Raw genomic sequence first — 18,450 nt, 5'->3', positions numbered from 1 at the left:
TTAAAATCCCGGCATTTTTTGGGCGCAGATGCGATAATACATGTGCCCCCATATGTTAAAGGTGCAACACAAAAAATTTGGTGAACTCTGTGGGGCCAGTGCAGGGAAATGCCAGATTCATGATTTCTGGTACACGTTCTTAATGAATCTGGCGCACGAGCATTATATACGGGCAGAGAACTTTTAGTGCAGTTTCCTACATTCTTAGTAAATGTGCCCTATTGTCTTATTTTCGGGGAAGCACAGTACTACTCCCAGCATCTTGTAACAAGTAGACCGACCCAATGCAATCCTAAACACCCAACTGATTGTGCTTTAGAAGCACCTTCCAGGCCGGCATGTAGTTTAATATTAAGTTTTGTACAGTCTCCTCTCACTGAGTTACTATGTCAAGTAAATGTTTAACTCTACAAGAGAGAAAACTCTAGGAAGTAACCTGGTTATTCAGACATCAGGGAAAATCTTATCAGAGGAGTCAAAAACACAACTTATTCTACCATGGAAATATAACTGCCCATGACTGGATTTTTCTCTAAAATGGGGGTGAACCAATCAAAACTGAACCACAAAGTGAGAAAAGTGGCTCCTCTGGAAAGCAGGGATGTGTATGTATCACCAACCACCTCGGGAGTTCATGGACTTAACAGCGCGTCCTCTTTTGGTTACAAAGCTACAACATCTGAGCTCCCTCCGTTGAAAGAGACCCTTTATGGAAAAGGCTCAGTAGGTAAAGTATGGAGATTTTATGGCATTTTTGTACATTGAAGCTTGTGACCTGTTGAAATGAGTTCCATTTTCTAACTGCTACACAGGACATTATGGTCACTAGTGGGGAACCGCTGAATAATTGTTTCAGTTCAGGAAATCCTACTTTAATTCTTACATTTTTCTGAGTGAGTGCCCCAGGGTATACTCACCTCTCTTTGGTGCCCAACATCAGCAATATGTGCCAGCTACAGCGCCTAAAATCTGTTGGCTATCTCTCCACCTCTGGATCCCTCTTGATACCGGCTGAGGATGGTCACTACTGCAGCCAATGAGGGACTTGTGTGGTCCATGATGGACCAGGAAATAGTGGCTTATGGGAGTCGAAGAAGCAGGGGAGCAGAGGCAGAGGGGAATGATAAAATGAGTTTAACTTGTTTTATAGTTTTACACCTTAGCCTTTTCTTTTTAGTCAAAGGGAACCACATTTTCACAAATACAGATAGTGACAGGTTGCCATAGGGGGCTATTAACTAGTGGACACCCTTCTTTTTACTAAGAATTTTACCCCTCACATCCCCATAAATTTACTTCATATTATATTACCTGGTATCAGAGGGTACGTGACCTGCTCAACCGGCCTCTTCCATCGTCCATCTCCTCTCTATGTCCCATGTCTTTTCTCAGCATTCAACACTTAATGTCATGTGATCAGAGTGATGTCATCTGAGGTCCTTTACCCAGTTACATTTGCAACGTCTACTCCATGAATGTATCTGATCACATGAAATCATAGCAGCCTCCATGGAGGATGGGGAAGAGTAGAAGTCCGTGGAGGCATCACCCTTGTCACATGACATGAAGTAGCCAATCATATAACAGAGATCTCTCTCAATGTTCCACACAGCAGCATGTCCTAGCAATGAGATCTGTCAGTCAGGAACAAGTAAAGTAAAATTTACAATGCAGGACTGACTTAGTGTCATTGGACACTAAGTTTACAAACTGATTTTTTTTAATATTGCAGCCATGGAAATTAACCATTTAGGGGTAAGGGCAATGCTTGTTAACCCCTTAAGGACGCAGCCATTTTGTAGCTTAAGGCTCAGCCCGATTTTTTGGATTCTGACCTGCGTCGCTTTATACGGTTATAACTTTTGAACACTGTTACTTATCAAAGCGATTCTGAGATTGTTTTTTCCCCACATGTTGTACTTCATTTTAGTGGTAAATTTTGGCTGATAAGTTTTGCGTTTATTTACAAAAAAAAAGAAAATATGATACATTTTTGGAAAAATTTGCCATTTTCGAAATTCAAAATCATTGCGTTTTCAGGCAGATCGATTTACCACCTAAATAAGTTGCTGAATAACATTTCCCACTTGTCTACTTTACATTTTCATAATTTCTGAAATGTTTGGATAATTTATTTTGATGTCACGCGGCTTACAAAAAGAATATCGCTTTTCCGGATTTTCAGAATTGACTATTTTGGGGATAAATACAGTTTGGAATGAAATTTTACATATTTAGCATCAAAACCCCCCTATATAACCAACCCATTTTCAAATCTGCACCCCTCAAGCTATCAGAAACAGCTTTTACGAAGATTGTTAACCCCTTGAGATCTTCATAGTAATTGAATCAAAATGGAGGTGAAATTTAGAATGGTCATATTGTTCCCTTATACGTTCATTTAGCCCTAAAATTTACACATTTCCAAAAGATAAAAAGAGAAAACCCACCATACAATTTGTTCTGCAATTTCTCCTGAGTACAAAGACCCCCCACATGTGGCTGTGACTTGTTTTATGGGGGCACAGCGAGGCGCAGAAGGGAAGGAGGGCGCTGCAGCTGCCAGGATTTTAGTTTCCTCATTGGCCCCTTTTGAAGGCTATAGAATTTTTGCTTTTTCGTTATTGGGGCCATGTGATGCCATTTTTTTTGCGGGATGAGATGCTTTTTCCAATGTTACCATTTTGGGGTTTGTATCACCTATTGTTGAAAATTTAGGAACTTTTTTTGAGGACAGGAGTAGAAAAGCATCAATTCTGTACTGGATTTTTTACTTCTTTTTTTTTTGGTGTTCACCGTATAGACTAATAATCATGTTATCTTTATTCTATGGGTTGATACGATTACGGGGATACCAGACATGAATATATTTTCTTACGTTTTACTAAATTTGTCAAACAAAACCCTAATGTGGGGAAAAATCTATCATTTATGTATTGCCGTCTTCCAAGTGGCATAACTTTGTTACTTTTTTGGCTACGGAGCTGGTTGATGGCTTGTTTTTTGCGGGACATGTTGTACTTTGCACCAGTATCATGTCGCAGTACATATGGTTTTTTGATCACATTTTATAGCATTTTTTGTGGGATTGAAAAGGTAAAAATCATAATTTTTGGAGGGTTTATAACAGTTTTTTTTTACGGCGTTTATCGTGCGGGTTCAATAATGATTTACTTTTATTCTACGGGTTGTTACGGACGCGGTGATACTATATATGTGGGGTTTGTCTTATGATTTAGACTTTTTTTTTGAGTTATATGTCTCTTTATATGTTTTGGGGGTTTGGGGCATTTTTAGTGATTTATGACTTTATTTTTTTATTGAATAACTTTTTTTTTTACTTTTTCACTTTTATACCATGGGACATGAAGAAGCAATCATCTGATTGCTTCTTCATGCTAATATTCTGCAATACTGATGTATTGCAGAGTATTATCAGTGTCAGCCTATACACTTGCATAGGCTGGCACTGTGCCAGTAAGATGACGTCACAGACGCCATCTTACTGGCAATTCTTGCAGGTAACTCTGGGGTCCAGATCGGACCCCAGAGTTACTATAGCAACGATCGGCGAACCCCGAAAACGGTTCGGGGGGGCCGATCGTGGGGGAAAGAACCCCCAGCTGCATGTTAGATGCCGCGGTCGCGCTGACCGCGGCATTTAACGGGTTAAGCACCCGCGATCGGAGACAACTCCGATCGCGGGTGTTACACTGGGGTGTCGGCTATCAGTCACAGCCGGCACCCCGTCTTTCCCGATGCCGGTTCGGCTCAGATCTTGAGCTGAACCGGCATCAGCTCAGCGTCCGATATATCGGACGCTGAGCGCTAAGTCACTGCGCTCAGCGTCCGATATATCGGACGCTGAGCGTTAAGAGGTTAATCAGTTTTTCATGAAGTATTTATTTATTTATTTTGGGTGGGTTAATTTAAATGGCAGGTTCTCTGTAATCAGTGGAAACTGTCAGTAATTTTTTTTTGTCAGAAGCCAATTACTTGGCTTTGCATAGTGGTATTTGACTACATCAATAATACAGTTCTGGATCAGGAGTTTGAGCTCATACCCACTACAAGTTATGTAACTCAACTCAACTACATCTATATGCAAACACGACCATATGATTTAAAGGGGAGTTCACTTCCGGTCAACCTCTATTCATATTCCAATTCAGGGCATATGGACATTATAGGGGAGAATCCCTGATTCGGACCCTCCTTCTATGGCTAGAAGCAGAATTCTCTGTCACTAACAATAAACAGTTATTTTATGGTAACCAATTCATGTGCATGGGGGCTGTTTACTAATTCTACAAAATTTAGGAGCATCTGGACATATCTCTTCAATACATGGACAGCCCTTCTAACTTCAGCCGGGTGTAAAGCTTCATTTCTCCTGCAGTGGAGGTAGAGAGATAAATTGGGATTGTCCAGAGCAGATATCCCCTTTAAGTTTTATTAATAATAAGATCTTATATCATCAGATATAAAATATAGAAACAAAAGACAAATTACCACCTGGGTATTTCTCACATACCATTCCAGTCCTAGTTAAATCATTTACTACAATTAATCACAATGTTTCCTAGTAAGACATGGAGAGAGATGTGGTCCGGTCATATGATGCGGCGGTCTATGAACACAGGGGCATGGTTAATATTTAACATTGAGAGGTTAATAATTACGTCTTGGAACAATTGCACATTTCATCATATTTGACTTTGTACAAAAATATCCAAATAAAATATTTATTTATTGTTCCCCTCTGCCAAAGCAGAAAAAAAATGATGGGGCATGCCAGATGAGTATCATAGACAGGAAAATTGGCAACTATCAGACGATATTAGGACGATGCGCCAAGCGAAAAAATGTGTGAACATGACGGGTTATCTGGAGGAGAGCCAAACCAGCCATGCTGGCAGGGATTGAACATAATTGAGAATAAAATATATTAGAAAAACACATGAGGTGCCAGCCAGGATATAAAATGGTGCTAAAGTTAATACTGTCTTACAGTCATAATAATTAGGGGGATGCAAATGTAAAGCAGTTAGGTAAAACTACATGGGGGCATATCAGACAGGGGCCCCCACAACAACAACAACTAGGTATTGGCTAGAGTGTGAATGCAACCATACACTCCATATAGTTACTTTCCTTACCATAGAGCCATTAATGGATGGGTTATGCCACTTACTTGTATGGAGAAGAGACACATTATAGGGTCTCTGAGGCTCCTAGACCCTGGTGCCACTGCACCCTCCCAATGACCAAGTTTTTGCCATGGGTACCAAATAACAATTTCTGAGCCTCCAGGTCTCTCCATGTGAAGAGCCGGAGCAGCAGCCGGAGTAGGACTCTGGGAATGCAGGAGAGATCGGTTTTAAGGGGCACTTTATGTATCTAGGGGGGCATATGTATAAAAAAATAATAGGGGCACTGTTTATATGTAAATACATTTGGGATACTATATCTGTGTATTTCATGGCACTGATGCTGATTCTTATCTGGATTTTGTAATAAAGTAAGCAGGGTGTTGGGAAACTGATAATGAGTTAAGTTAGGGTACAAAATATCTTAATATTTTTTAATGAATTTAAAATGGGGGTTGCACTATATCTTACTGCAGTCAGAGTGATTAGAGATGAGCGAACACTAAAATGCTCGGGTACTCGTTATTCGAGACGAACTTTTCCCGATGCTCGAGTGCTCGTCTCGAATAACGAACCCCATTGAAGTCAATGGGAGACTCGAGCATTTTTCAAGGGGACCAAGGCTCTGCACAGGGAAGCTTGGCCAAACACCTGGGAACCTCAGAAAAGGATGGAAACACCACGGAAATGGACAGGAAACAGCAGGGGCAGCATGCATGGATGCCTCTGAGGCTGCCTAATCGCACCATTATGCCAAAATTATGGGCAACAGCATGGCCATGACAGAGTGACAGAATGAAGCTAGATAGCATCTAAAACATCCAATAATTGACCCTGACACTATAGGGGACGGCATGCAGAGGCAGCGGCAGCAGCGGCAGGCTAGAGAGTGGCATGGCGACATACCCTAAATGGACTCAGGCTTCAAACCAATGGGTGGCAGAGAGGAACCAAAGGAGGTGAGCAAGAAGCGCTCAAATAATATCGCTACATGATAAAAGTTTGCCAGTATATTTTGTGGATTACACAGCAGGGTGGCGACAAAGTTAACATGGAAGCCATGAAAACAACCCCAAATTCTGCCTGACACAGCTCGTTTGATAAGGGGACCATGTATGCTTACAGTTCATGCCAGTCGCTGCACTTGCTGCCAGTCTCCTTTCGAATAGTTTAAAATAATAATAACCCTCATCCATAAAGCTCTGTATAATGCTGCACCCCCCTACCTCTCCTCTCTTATCTCAGTCTATCGCCCAACCCGTGCTCTTAGATCCGCCAGTGATCTTAGATTAACCTCTACCCTAGTGCGGACCTCCCACTCGCGTCTCCAAGACTTCTCTAGAGCTGCACCAATTCTATGGAATGCTCTGCCCCGGACTATCAGACTAATACCTAACCTCCAAAGTTTCAAACGTGCTCTTAAAACCCATTTCTTTAGGCAAGCCTATAACACTCATTAACTGCATGAAGTTTTAACTCTTCTACTAACCCGTCCTGTGTCGTCCTCCCATCTGTTATCCAGCAACCAACAGGCACCAGACTTCTCTGCAGTCCCATTCACCCTGGACCTGGTATATAAGATGACGGCTGAGTGTTTCAAGCGACAGCAATTCCATTTATTATATTTTTTTCTATTCCCTAAGAAGAATGGCTTGACCATTAAATATTCTTTTACCTCGTGTTACCCCATCATCTTCATAAACCGTAAGCTCTGGCGAGCAGGGACCTCACTCCTGTTGTTCCATACAAATGTTGTGCTCTGTTACATTACATTTGTATTTGTTTCCTATGATTTGTAAAGCGCTGCAGAATATGATGACGCTATATAAATAAAGATTATTATTATTATGGAGGCAGTGAACTAGTAGTAGATTAAAGGTGCTGCAACTATGTTAGTTGGATCTTGTGATGGAGCTGGCGCTCTGCAGCCAGGCGAGCTTTCGCCAATCCAAGCCCCTGTTTCTAGGCTACTCCCCAAACAGCACTTCTAAGAACCTTTTGTATAAGATCAAGTGTAGTAGCGTTCTTATAAGTTTAGGATATGCCGGGTGAGGGGAATGTAAACAGATGCGCAAGAAGCGCTGAAATAATATCCCTAAATGGTAAAAGTTTGCCAGTATATTTTGTGGATAACACAGCAGGGTGGCGACAAAGTTAACAACTTTGATGTGGAATCCATGAAAACAACCCAAATTTCTGCCTGACACACCTCGTTTGATAAAGGGACGATGTATGGAGGCAGCTATATGGACGACTTTTGGAGGTAGCAATGGAGACAACGTGTGGAGGCTGCTATGGAGACAATTTAATTTGGATAGTGCCTGTATGTGGCAGTCCCAAACATTTTTCAAACCAGAGGAGCAGGTAGGTGGCCCTCCAGTAAAATGGAATAGATTGAGTGCCTGTATGTGGCAGTCCCAAAAATGTTTCAAACCAGAGGAGCAGGTAGGTGGCCCTCCAGTAAAATGGAATAGATTGAGTGCCTGTATGTGGCAGTCCCAAAAATTCTTCAAACCAGAGGAGCAGGTAGGTGGCCCTCCAGTAAAATGGAATAGATTGAGTGCCTGTATGTGGCAGTCCCAAAAATTCTTCAAACCAGAGGAGCAAGTAGGTGGCCCTGCAGTAAAATGGAATAGATTGAGTGCCTGTATGTGGCAGTCCCAAAAATGTTTCAAACCAGAGGAGCAGGTAGGTGGCCCTCCAGTAAAATGGAATAGATTGAGTGCCTGTATGTGGCAGTCCCAAAAATTGTTCAAACCAGAGGAGCAGGTAGGTGGCCCTGCAGTAAAATGGAATAGATTGAGTGCCTGTATGTGGCAGTCCCAAAAATGTTTCAAACCAGAGGAGCAGGTAGGTGGCCCTCCAGTAAAATGGAATAGATTGAGTGCCTGTATGTGGCAGTCCCAAAAATTGTTCAAACCAGAGCAGCAGGTAGGTGGCCCTGCAGTAAAATGGAATAGATTGAGTGCCTGTATGTGGCAGTCCCAAAAATGTTTCAAACCAGAGGAGCAGGTAGGTGGCCCTCCAGTAAAATGGAATAGATTGAGTGCCTGTATGTGGCAGTCCCAAAAATTCTTCAAACCAGAGGAGCAGGTAGGTGGCCCTGCAGTAAAATGGAATAGATTGAGTGCCTGTATGTGGCAGTCCCAAAAATGTTTCAAACCAGAGGAGCAGGTAGGTGGCCCTCCAGTAAAATGGAATAGATTGAGTGCCTGTATGTGGCAGTCCCAAAAATTGTTCAAACCAGAGCAGCAGGTAGGTGGCCCTGCAGTAAAATGGAATAGATTGAGTGCCTGTATGTGGCAGTCCCAAAAATGTTTCAAACCAGAGGAGCAGGTAGGTGGCCCTCCAGTAAAATGGAATAGATTGAGTGCCTGTATGTGGCAGTCCCAAAAATTTTTTAAAACAGAGGACCGGGTAGGTGGCCCTCCAGAAAAATGGAATAGATTGAGTGCCTGTATGTGGCACTCACAAAAATTGTTTCAAACAGAGGACCGGGTAGGTGGCCCTCCAGAAAAATTAAATGCATGAAGTACTATAGCAAGAGCCAGTGGGCCCTGTCAAAAAATAGCCATTTTCCTCTGCTTTACTGTACAAAGAGGAGGAGAAGGAGGAAAATGAGGAGGAGGAGGAGGAGTGGATCAATTATTCAGGTTGAGCTTCCTTCACCTGGTGGAGATTGGAAATTCTGAGAAATCCAGCCTTTATTCATTTTAATAAGCGTCAGCCTGTCAGCGCTGTCAGTCGACAGGCGTGTACGCTTATCGGTGATGATGCCACCAGCTGCACTGAAAACCTGCTCGGACAAGACGCTAGCGGCAGGGCAGGCAAGAACCTCCAAGGCGTACAGCGCCAGTTCGTGCCACATGTCCAGCTTTGAAACCCAGTAGTTGTAGGGAGCTGTGTGATCATTTAGGACGATGGTATGGTCAGCTACGTACTCCCTCACCATCTTTCTGTAAAGATCAGCCCTACTCTGCCGAGACTGGGGACAGGTGACAGTGTCTTGCTGGGGTGACATAAAGCTGGCAAAAGCCTTGTAAAGCGTACCCTTGCCAGTGCTGGACAAGCTGCCTGCTCGCCTACTCTCCCTCGCTACTTGTCCCGCAGAACTACGCACTCTGCCGCTAGCGCTGTCAGAAGGGAAATACTGTTTCAGCTTGTGCACCAGGGCCTGCTGGTATTCATGCATTCTCACACTCCTTTCCTCTGCAGGGATGAGAGTGGGAAGATTTTGCTTGTACCGTGGGTCCAGGAGAGTGAACACCCAGTAATCGGTGCTGGAATAAATTCTTTGAACGCGAGGGTCACGGGATAGGCAGCCTAGCATGAAATCTGCCATATGCGCCAGAGTACCAACGCGTAAGAATTCACTCCCCTCACTGGCCTGACTGTCCATTTCCTCCTCCTCCAACTCCTCCAACTCCTCTTCTTCTGCCCATACACGCTGAACAGTGAAGGACTCAACAATGGTCCCCTCTTGTGTCTCGCCAACATTCTCCTCCTCTTCCTCCTCATCCTCCTCCACCTCCACCTCCTCCGATATGCGCTGAGAAACAGACCTCAGGGTGCTTTGGCTATCAACAAGGGAATATTCTTCCCCCGTCTCTTGTGACGAGCGCAAAGCTTCCGACTTCATGCTGACCAGAGAGTTTTTCAACAGGCCAAGCAGCGGGATGGTGAGGCTGATGATGGCGGCATCGCCACTGACCATCTGTGTTGACTCCTCAAAGTTACTCAGCACATGACAGATATCAGACATCCACGTCCACTCCTCATTGTAGACTTGAGGAAGCTGACTGACCTGACTACCAGTTCTGGTGGAAGTTGACATCTGGCAGTCTACAATCGCTCTGCGCTGCTGGTAAACTCTGGATAACATGGTCAGTGTTGAATTCCACCTCGTGGGCACGTCGCACAACAGTCGGTGAGCGGGCAGTTGGAGGCGGCGCTGCGCTGCCCTGAGAGTGGCAGCATCTGGGCTGGACTTCCTGAAATGCGCACAGATGCGGCGCACCTTCGTGAGCAAATCAGACAGATTGGGGTATGTCTTGAGGAAACGCTGCACTATCAGATTTAACACATGGGCCAGGCATGGCACATGTGTCAGTCTGCCGAGTTGCAGAGCCGCCACCAGGTTACGGCCGTTGTCACACACAACCATTCCCGGGTTGAGGTTCAGCGGTGCCAGCCACAGATCAGTCTGCGCCGTGATGCCCTGTAATAGCTCTTGGGCGGTGTGCCTTTTGTCGCCTAGGCTCAGCAGTTTGAGCACCGCCTGCTGTCGCTTAGCGACGGCACTGCTGCTGTGCCTAGAGCTACCGACTGATGGCGCCGTGCCCACGGATGGTAGTTCGGAGGAGGAGGTGGAGGAGGGGTGGGAGGAGGAGGAGGCATAGTAGGCCTGAAACACCTGGACCGAGGTAGGCCCCGCAATCCTCGGCGTCGGCAGTATATGAGCAGCCCCAGGGTCAGACTCGCTCCCAGCCTCCACCAAGTTAACCCAATGTGCCGTCAGCGATATATAGTGGCCCTGCCCAGCAGCACTCGTCCACGTGTCCGTGGTCAGGTGGACCTTGTCAGAAACGGCGTTGGTCAGGGCACGGATGATGTTGTCTGACACGTGCTGGTGCAGGGCTGGGACGGCACATCGGGAAAAGTAGTGGCGGCTGGGGACCGAATACCGAGGGGCGGCCGCCGCCATGAGGTTGCGAAAGGCCTCGGTCTCTACTAGCCTATAGGGCAGCATCTCCAGGCTAAGCAATCTGGAGATGTGCACATTAAGGGCTTGGGCGTGCGGGTGGCTTGCACTATATTTGCGTTTCCGCTCCAGCGTCTGGGGTATGGAGAGCTGAACGCTGGTGGATGCTGTGGAGGATCGTGGAGGCGACGATGGGGTTTTTGTGCCAGGGTCCTGGGCAGGGGGCTGACTAGCAGCTGACACAGGGGAAGGAGCAGTGGTGTGCACGGCCGGAGGTGAACGGGCTTGTTGCCACTGAGTGGGGTGCTTAGCATTCATATGCCTGCGCATACTGGTGGTAGTTAAGCTAGTAGTGGTGGAACCCCTGCTGAGCCTGGTTTGGCAAATGTTGCACACCACAGTCCGTCGGTCATCCGGTGTTTCCTTAAAGAACCTCCACACTTCTGAAGATCTAGCCCTCGCCGCAAGAGCCCTCACCACGGGAGCTTCACTAGTTGACAGTGGCGCTGATGCACCAGCTCTGGCCCTGCCTCTCCGTCTGGCCCCACCACTGCCTCTTCCAACCTGTTCAGGTCGAGGACTCTCCTCCGTCTCAGAAGCACTGTGTTCACCCGGCCTCTCAACCCAGCTTGGGTCTGTCACCTCATCATCCTCCGATCCCTCAGTCTGCTCCCCCCTCGGACTTCCTGCCCTGACAACAACTTCCCCACTGTCTGACAACCGTGTCTCCTCATCGTCGGACACCTCTTTACACACTTCCACTACGTCAAGAAGGTCATCATCACCCACAGACTGTGACTGGTGGAAAACCTGGGCATCGGAAAATTGCTCAGCAGCAACCGGACAAGTGGTTTGTGACTGTGGGAAGGGTCCAGAAAACAGTTCCTCAGAGTATGCCGGTTCAAATGGCAAATTTTCCTGGGAGGGGGCAGACTGGGGGGGAGGAGGCTGAGGTGCAGGAGCTGGAGGAGTGGGGATTTCGGTGACATGGGTGGACTGCGTGGAAGACTGACTGGTGGTGGACAAATTGCTCGAAGCATTGTCAGCAATCCACGACATCACCTGTTCGCACTGTTCTGGCCTCAACAGTGCTCTACCACGAGTCCCAGTAACTTCAGACATGAACCTAGGGAGTGTAGCTCTGCGGCGTTCCCCTGCTCCCTCATCAGCAGGTGGTGTCTCACCCCGCCCAGGACCACGGCCTCTGACCCCTGCAGTAGTTGGACGCCCACGTCCCCGCCCTCGTCCTCTACCCCTAGCCCTCGGGTTAAACATTTTTAAAATGAGAGTTATAACTTTTTTTTTTTTTTACTTCTTTTTGTTTTTTTTTGTGTTTTTTTGTGTTTTTTTTTTTTTTTGAGTTTTTAAAACCAAACAATCCTATCCTATTGCTATGGCTATTTTCTAGCCAAGTATCAAAGGAAGCACACTACTATGCCAGATGAGATGACACTGAGTTATTGCCTAATAGAAATCCAACCCCTACTGAATTTTGCCACTTCGGCCTTTGCTATGGATATGTGCGCCACTAAGCGCAGAACACAGCGGTCGCAAGTCTCACTACAAATTGCTCAGAATTGGCAAGTACATGCACTGCAGAAACTACAGCCACCAGCAGATCAACCAGAAATCAAATATATAGAACGCTACTGTAGGCTTCAAGAAGCTGTTTGTATTCTCCTATGGCTATTTTCTAGCCAAGTATCAAAGGAAGCACACTACTATGCCAGATGAGATGACACTGAGTTATTGCCTAATAGAAATCCAACCCCTACTGAATTTTGCCACTTCGGCCTTTGCTATGGATATGTGCGCCACTAAGCGCAGAACACAGCGGTCGCAAGTCTCACTACAAATTGCTCAGAATTGGCAAGTACATGCACTGCAGAAACTACAGCCACCAGCAGATCAACCAGAAATCAAATATATAGAACGCTACTGTAGGCTTCAAGAAGCTGTTTGTATTCTCCTATGGCTATTTTCTAGCCAAGTATCAAAGGAAGCACACTACTATGCCAGATGAGATGACACTGAGTTATTGCCTAATAGAAATCCAACCCCTACTGAATTTTCCCACTTCGGCCTTTGCTATGGATATGTGCGCCACTAAGCGCAGAACACAGCGGTCGCAAGTCTCACTACAAATTGCTCAGAATTGGCAAGTACATGCACTGCAGAAACTACAGCCACCAGCAGATCAACCAGAAATCAAATATATAGAACGCTACTGTAGGCTTCAAGAAGCTGTTTGTATTCTCCTATGGCTATTTTCTAGCCAAGTATCAAAGGAAGCACACTACTATGCCAGATGAGATGACACTGAGTTATTGCCTAATAGAAATCCAACCCCTACTGAATTTTCCCACTTCGGTCTTTGCTATGGATATGTGTGCCACTAAGAGCTAAACACAACGGTAGCAAGTCCCCCTGCTAATTCCTCACAAAATGGTAATAGATGCAAATTAAAATAAAAAAAGTAGAACGTTATTGTAGCCCTAAGAAGGGCTGTTGGGTTCTTTGAGAATCACTCCTGCCTAACAGTAAGCTAATAGAACACCCTAACGCTTTCCCTGACCAGCAGCAGCTCTCTCCCTAGCGGCATCCAGAGACAGAATGATCCGAGCAGCGCGGCCAGCGGCTAGTCTATCCCAGGGTCACCTGATCTGGCCAGCCAACCACTGCTATCGACGTGTAAGGGTACCACGTCATGCTGGGTGGAGTGCAGAGTCTCCTGGCTTGTGATTGGCTCTGTTTCTGGCCGCCAAAAAGCAAAACGGCGGGAGCTGCCATTTTCTCGAGCGGGCGAAGTATTCGTCCGAGTAACGAGCAGTTTCGAGTACCCTAATGCTCGACCGAGCATCAAGCTCGGACGAGCATGTTCGCTCATCTCTAAGAGTGATCATTTGAAATCTTTTAGGGCACTGTATATATTTTAAATAGTAGGGCAGACACTGTACACAGAAAGATTATATATTTTAACTCAAGGGGATGTAGCTGCATACACTTTATTTCAATCATGATCTATTACGTAATCTATTGGGCTGCACTTTTATATTACCATAAGTGTTAAAGGTTTCTAGTACTGTTCTGCTGAGATTTTAGGGCAGTGTGATCCGCGACCCTTAGTAAATAAGCCCCCATATGTACATGTTCTTTGCTTACACAGGACTGCTGATGCTCCCACCATGTCAAGTAGACAAATCAATCTCACTTACACATGACTCTTTACACAGGACTGCCTGTTATCTATAGAGGGAGAGGGAGCAGTCCTATCTAAATTACTGAGGGAATGATCAGATGATGGTGACAATGATATAACAGCTTGGAGCTTTTTATGGGGTCAAGGATTGGAGGAATTTATCTCAAATACTAAAATCCACCTCAGTACTTACAGTGCCTTGCAAAAGTATTTGTCCCCCTTGTATTGTATTTTTTGGTGAAGAATCAACATCAAGTTGGACATAAATTTGTGAAGTGGAACGAAATTTATTGAGTATTATATTATATATTAAATAGTAGTAACAAGCGGCCTGCCCAAGGAACAGAGTTCTCATGCATGAGCGGGACTTGCAGGCAGCCGGCTGACATCACCAGTGTCTGCAAAGAGAGGGTGTGGGAGAGGCTGAATAATAAGTGGTGGGGGAGTGAATAATTACTGGATGGCGGAGCCATGAGGCACTTAGGTGACGTACGCCTGGGCGCCTCAGGAAAATTTACATATTTTTATAAACTTTCTTTTTTTTCCCCAACATCTCCTAAGTGAAAAAGAATGTCGGCAACCCCCTAAGGTAACGAGAATGATTATGTGGACAGCCTACCACCAGTGATCCGGTGGCAAATGTCCTTTAAAGTTTGTGAAATCTTTTTGTTTCCAAATCCGGCTTTAAACTTCTCCACCACAGTATCACGGACAAGCCTGGTGTGTTCCTGGGTCTTCATGATGCAGAACCCTGAGACTATCACAGAGCAGGTGCATTAATATGGATATTACACTCAGGTGGATTATATTTATCATTATCAGTCATTCAGGACGACATTGGATCATTCAGAGACTGAACTTATGGAGGGAGTTTGCTGCACTGAAAGTAAAGGGGGCTGGCTGCATAACTTTTCAGTTTTATTATTTTTACAAAAGTTTAAAATACCCAATAAATTTTATTCCACCTCACAATTGTGTCCCACCTGTTGATTCTTCACAAAAAAAAATATATACAATTTTATATCTTTATGTTTGAAGCCTGAAATGTGACAATAGGAAGAAAACTTCATGGGGGACAAATACTTTTGCAAGACACTGTACATACAGTGCCTCCAAATGAAATAGATGTAGGCCATGCACAACTGATATGACAAACTTAATACTTATTCTACACAAATTCTGAAATAAATAACAAAGATGGAGAGGGTAGGATTGAACAGGATTATCACCTTTACATTGATTTTTATAAATAACTTCCTATCTTTTTTCTTCTTTTTTCTTCTTTTAAAGTACACAGACCAATTACTTTTGATGTGCCTCTGCAGAATGGAGACACTTCTAGCATTATTAAGAAGCACCCTCCACGAAGACTGCAAGTAAGATGAATTTACCAGACATTCTATGGATTTTCTGGGATTTCATGGTAACAGCATAGTTGATAATGTACACATATGTTAATCCCTGGGTAATGTGGAATTATGTCATAATAAGAGAAATACATTTTACCGTCTTGGGTTAAAACCACTTTTCCAGAAATTAAAAATCCAAAGCTGGCGGTGCGGAATATGATAAAATAACCTCTTCCAGAGCTGATGCTCTAGTGGTCCCTGGAAGTTCTGAGATCAATTTACAAATATACAGAAGGTCCCAATATCTGCGGTTTTCTATATTGTAGGTAGGGGCTGTGGTAAGATAAAAATATAAAATGTACTTTTAAATATATTATTTTTGTCTGGTAGAAAACTCATTTTGCTCATATTTTTACTTCTATGTTTTATTTGTAGTTATTTGAATATCATTCTTAAAGGAAATCTTCCATCGGGATTCCCCATCCCTGCAGCAACTACATCCAATTTTTCCCTAATTCTCTGTATATGTGCAAATTTATCTCAGATCTCAGACAGCTTTGGGGGCATAGGCTACTCCATGCCCCCTGTTGCCCCTGCATACCCGCCTAGTGGCTGGTTGCCTCTCCAGAACCATGCGAGTTCTGCACAAGTGCTGTACAGGCGCTCCCCGGGTTATGTACAAGATAGGGTCCATCGGTTTGTTCTTAAGTTGAATTTGTATGTAAGTCAGAACTGTATATTTTATAATACTAGCTCCAGACAAAAAAAATTTTTCCCCAGTTACAATTAGATTTTTCATATTTTAGCTGCAATGGGACCAAGGATTATATAAAAAACTTCATTACAGACACCTTACAGCTGAACATTACAGTCTGGGACTATAGTAATAGCATCCAGAGAGCTTCACCAGAGGTCACAGTGGGCATAGGGGTCCATCTTTAACTAGAAAGTCGGGTGTCAGCCTATAGCTCCTAATCATCTGTCTGAAAGTGCCGGCAGCAGGAATGCCTCCTGCAGCGCTCTTGTGGTGCCGGCAAAACGGATGTGACGAGCGACTGGGGTTGTGGAATAGCCTTCGCCACCGGAGCTGTCTGAGGCTTCTCCACTACCCAGTGGAGTGTGAAATAAATTTGCATATACACTGGTTAAAGTTAATTCCAGTTTATCCCAGAAGTAGGAAAGAAATGGGATGCAGCTGCTGCAGGGAGGTGGAATTTACCATGCAATCTTTCAGAAAGTAGATTCCACATGGTAGATTTCCTTTAACATTTTTTACCATGTTTCTGTGATGATACCTACTGCCATCTGGTGGCCATATCCACATTATGCATCTGTCCTGTTCTTGGTATCTAAAATAATTTAAAAGTCGGGTATTGTTATTTATCTAGAGATGCCTTATTTCAAAGGGTTGTTCAGCATATAGTTGATATTGCTTATGTAAAGAAAAGTTCTACAGTTTTATAATATACTTTCTGTATCACTTCCTATTAGTTTTCTAGATCTCTGCTTGCTGTAATTCTATAGAAAGCTTAATTGATCACTTCTTATGGATTATAACAGTCCCTGGCCATGTGATCTCACATAGGCGCATAACACTATATATTACATACAGGGCCGGCTCCAGGTTTCAGTGGGCCCCTGGCCGATAGAGCCTCAGTGGGCCCCTTAACAGTGAACTTATGTAGCGACATTAAAAAACAGACATTAAAAATACCAAAACACATACACACAGATATACAGCATATATACACCATACACACCATATATACACACGCATCCAGTATATACAACACATACACACAGCTACACAGCATATATACACACCCATCCAGTATATACATCATACACACAGATATACAGCATATATACACACGCATCCAGTATATACAACACATACACACAGCTACACAGCATATATACACACCCATCCAGTATATACATCATACACACAGATATACAGCATATATACACACGCATACAGTATATACAACACATACGCACAGACATACAGCATATATACACACACATCCAGTATATACAACACGTACGCACAGATATACAACATATATACAACCAGGGCCGCATCTGCCATGAGGCGAGATGAAAATCTCGCCTCAGGCGGCAGAATGCGGGTCCCTGTAAAGGGCGGCGAAATTTGCCGCTCTAAAGTGGGCGATTCGGGCGTCCATTAACGCCCGAATCGCCCACCAGCTAAATAAATCGCGCCTGTCTCTTTAAGACACAGGCGCGATTTATATGCGGAGCGACGCAGCGCCTTTCCGGCAGCTGCGCGCTCCGTCCTAAGCAGTGACACAGGCGTCATGACGTCATGCGCCTGTGTCACTGCGGAGCCGCGGCTCACAGGAAGACCGGAGTGAAGGCCGCTTGAAGACCGGAGCCGCGCCGAGGGAGCAGCTGCCTGCAGGTGAGTATGATTTTATTATTTTTCAAGTACTTTAATTAAATGTAGCTAATAATTAATACTGGGGGGGGGGGGGCGCTATATAGGGCTAGAAAACGTTTAATACTGGGGGAGGGGGGGACGCTATAGATATCATATGGGGCCATAATTATTTTATACTAGGGGGGGGGGGTGCTATATGTATTATTTGGGGCCATAATTATTTTATACTAGGGGGAGGGGATGCTATATTTTATTTGGGGATTTGGGGTTATAATTATTTTATACTGGGGGGATGCTATATGTATTATATGGGGCCATAATTATTTTATACTGGGGGGGGATGCTATATATTATATATCACTAAGCTGGGGGCTGTATATGGGATATATGGGTATATGGGATACAGTATATTACTGTATATGGGGGGCTGTATATGGGGTACAGTATATTACTAAGCTGGGGGATGTATATGGGATACAGTATATTACTAAGCTGGGGAGCTGTATATGGGATACAGTATATTACTAAGCTGGGGGGCTGTATATGGGATACAGTATATTACTAAGCTGGGGGCCTGTATATGGGATACAGTATATTACTAAGCTGGGGGATGTATATGGGGTACAGTATATTACTAAGCTGGGGGG

General features: G+C 44.5%; 1 protein-coding gene across 1 annotated transcript in view; it reads left to right on the top strand.

Moving 5' to 3' along the window:
- The first annotated feature begins 435 nt into the window (after positions 1-435).
- CCDC198 (coiled-coil domain containing 198) overlaps positions 436-18,450 on the top strand; it is a 43,075-nt gene continuing 25,060 nt past the window's right edge. Inside the window, exons 1-2 of the mRNA XM_072114161.1 lie at positions 436-727; positions 15,341-15,426. Coding sequence (XP_071970262.1) covers positions 517-727; positions 15,341-15,426 — 297 coding nt within the window. The 5' untranslated portion in view covers positions 436-516. The remainder of the gene's footprint in view (positions 728-15,340; positions 15,427-18,450) is intronic.

Source organism: Engystomops pustulosus, chromosome 7, assembly GCF_040894005.1.
Source record: "Engystomops pustulosus chromosome 7, aEngPut4.maternal, whole genome shotgun sequence".
In the NCBI taxonomy this organism is placed as follows: Eukaryota; Metazoa; Chordata; class Amphibia; order Anura; family Leptodactylidae; genus Engystomops; species Engystomops pustulosus.
The sequence above is the reverse complement of the archived record's forward strand: the minus strand, read 5'-3'. Positions and strand labels throughout refer to the sequence as shown.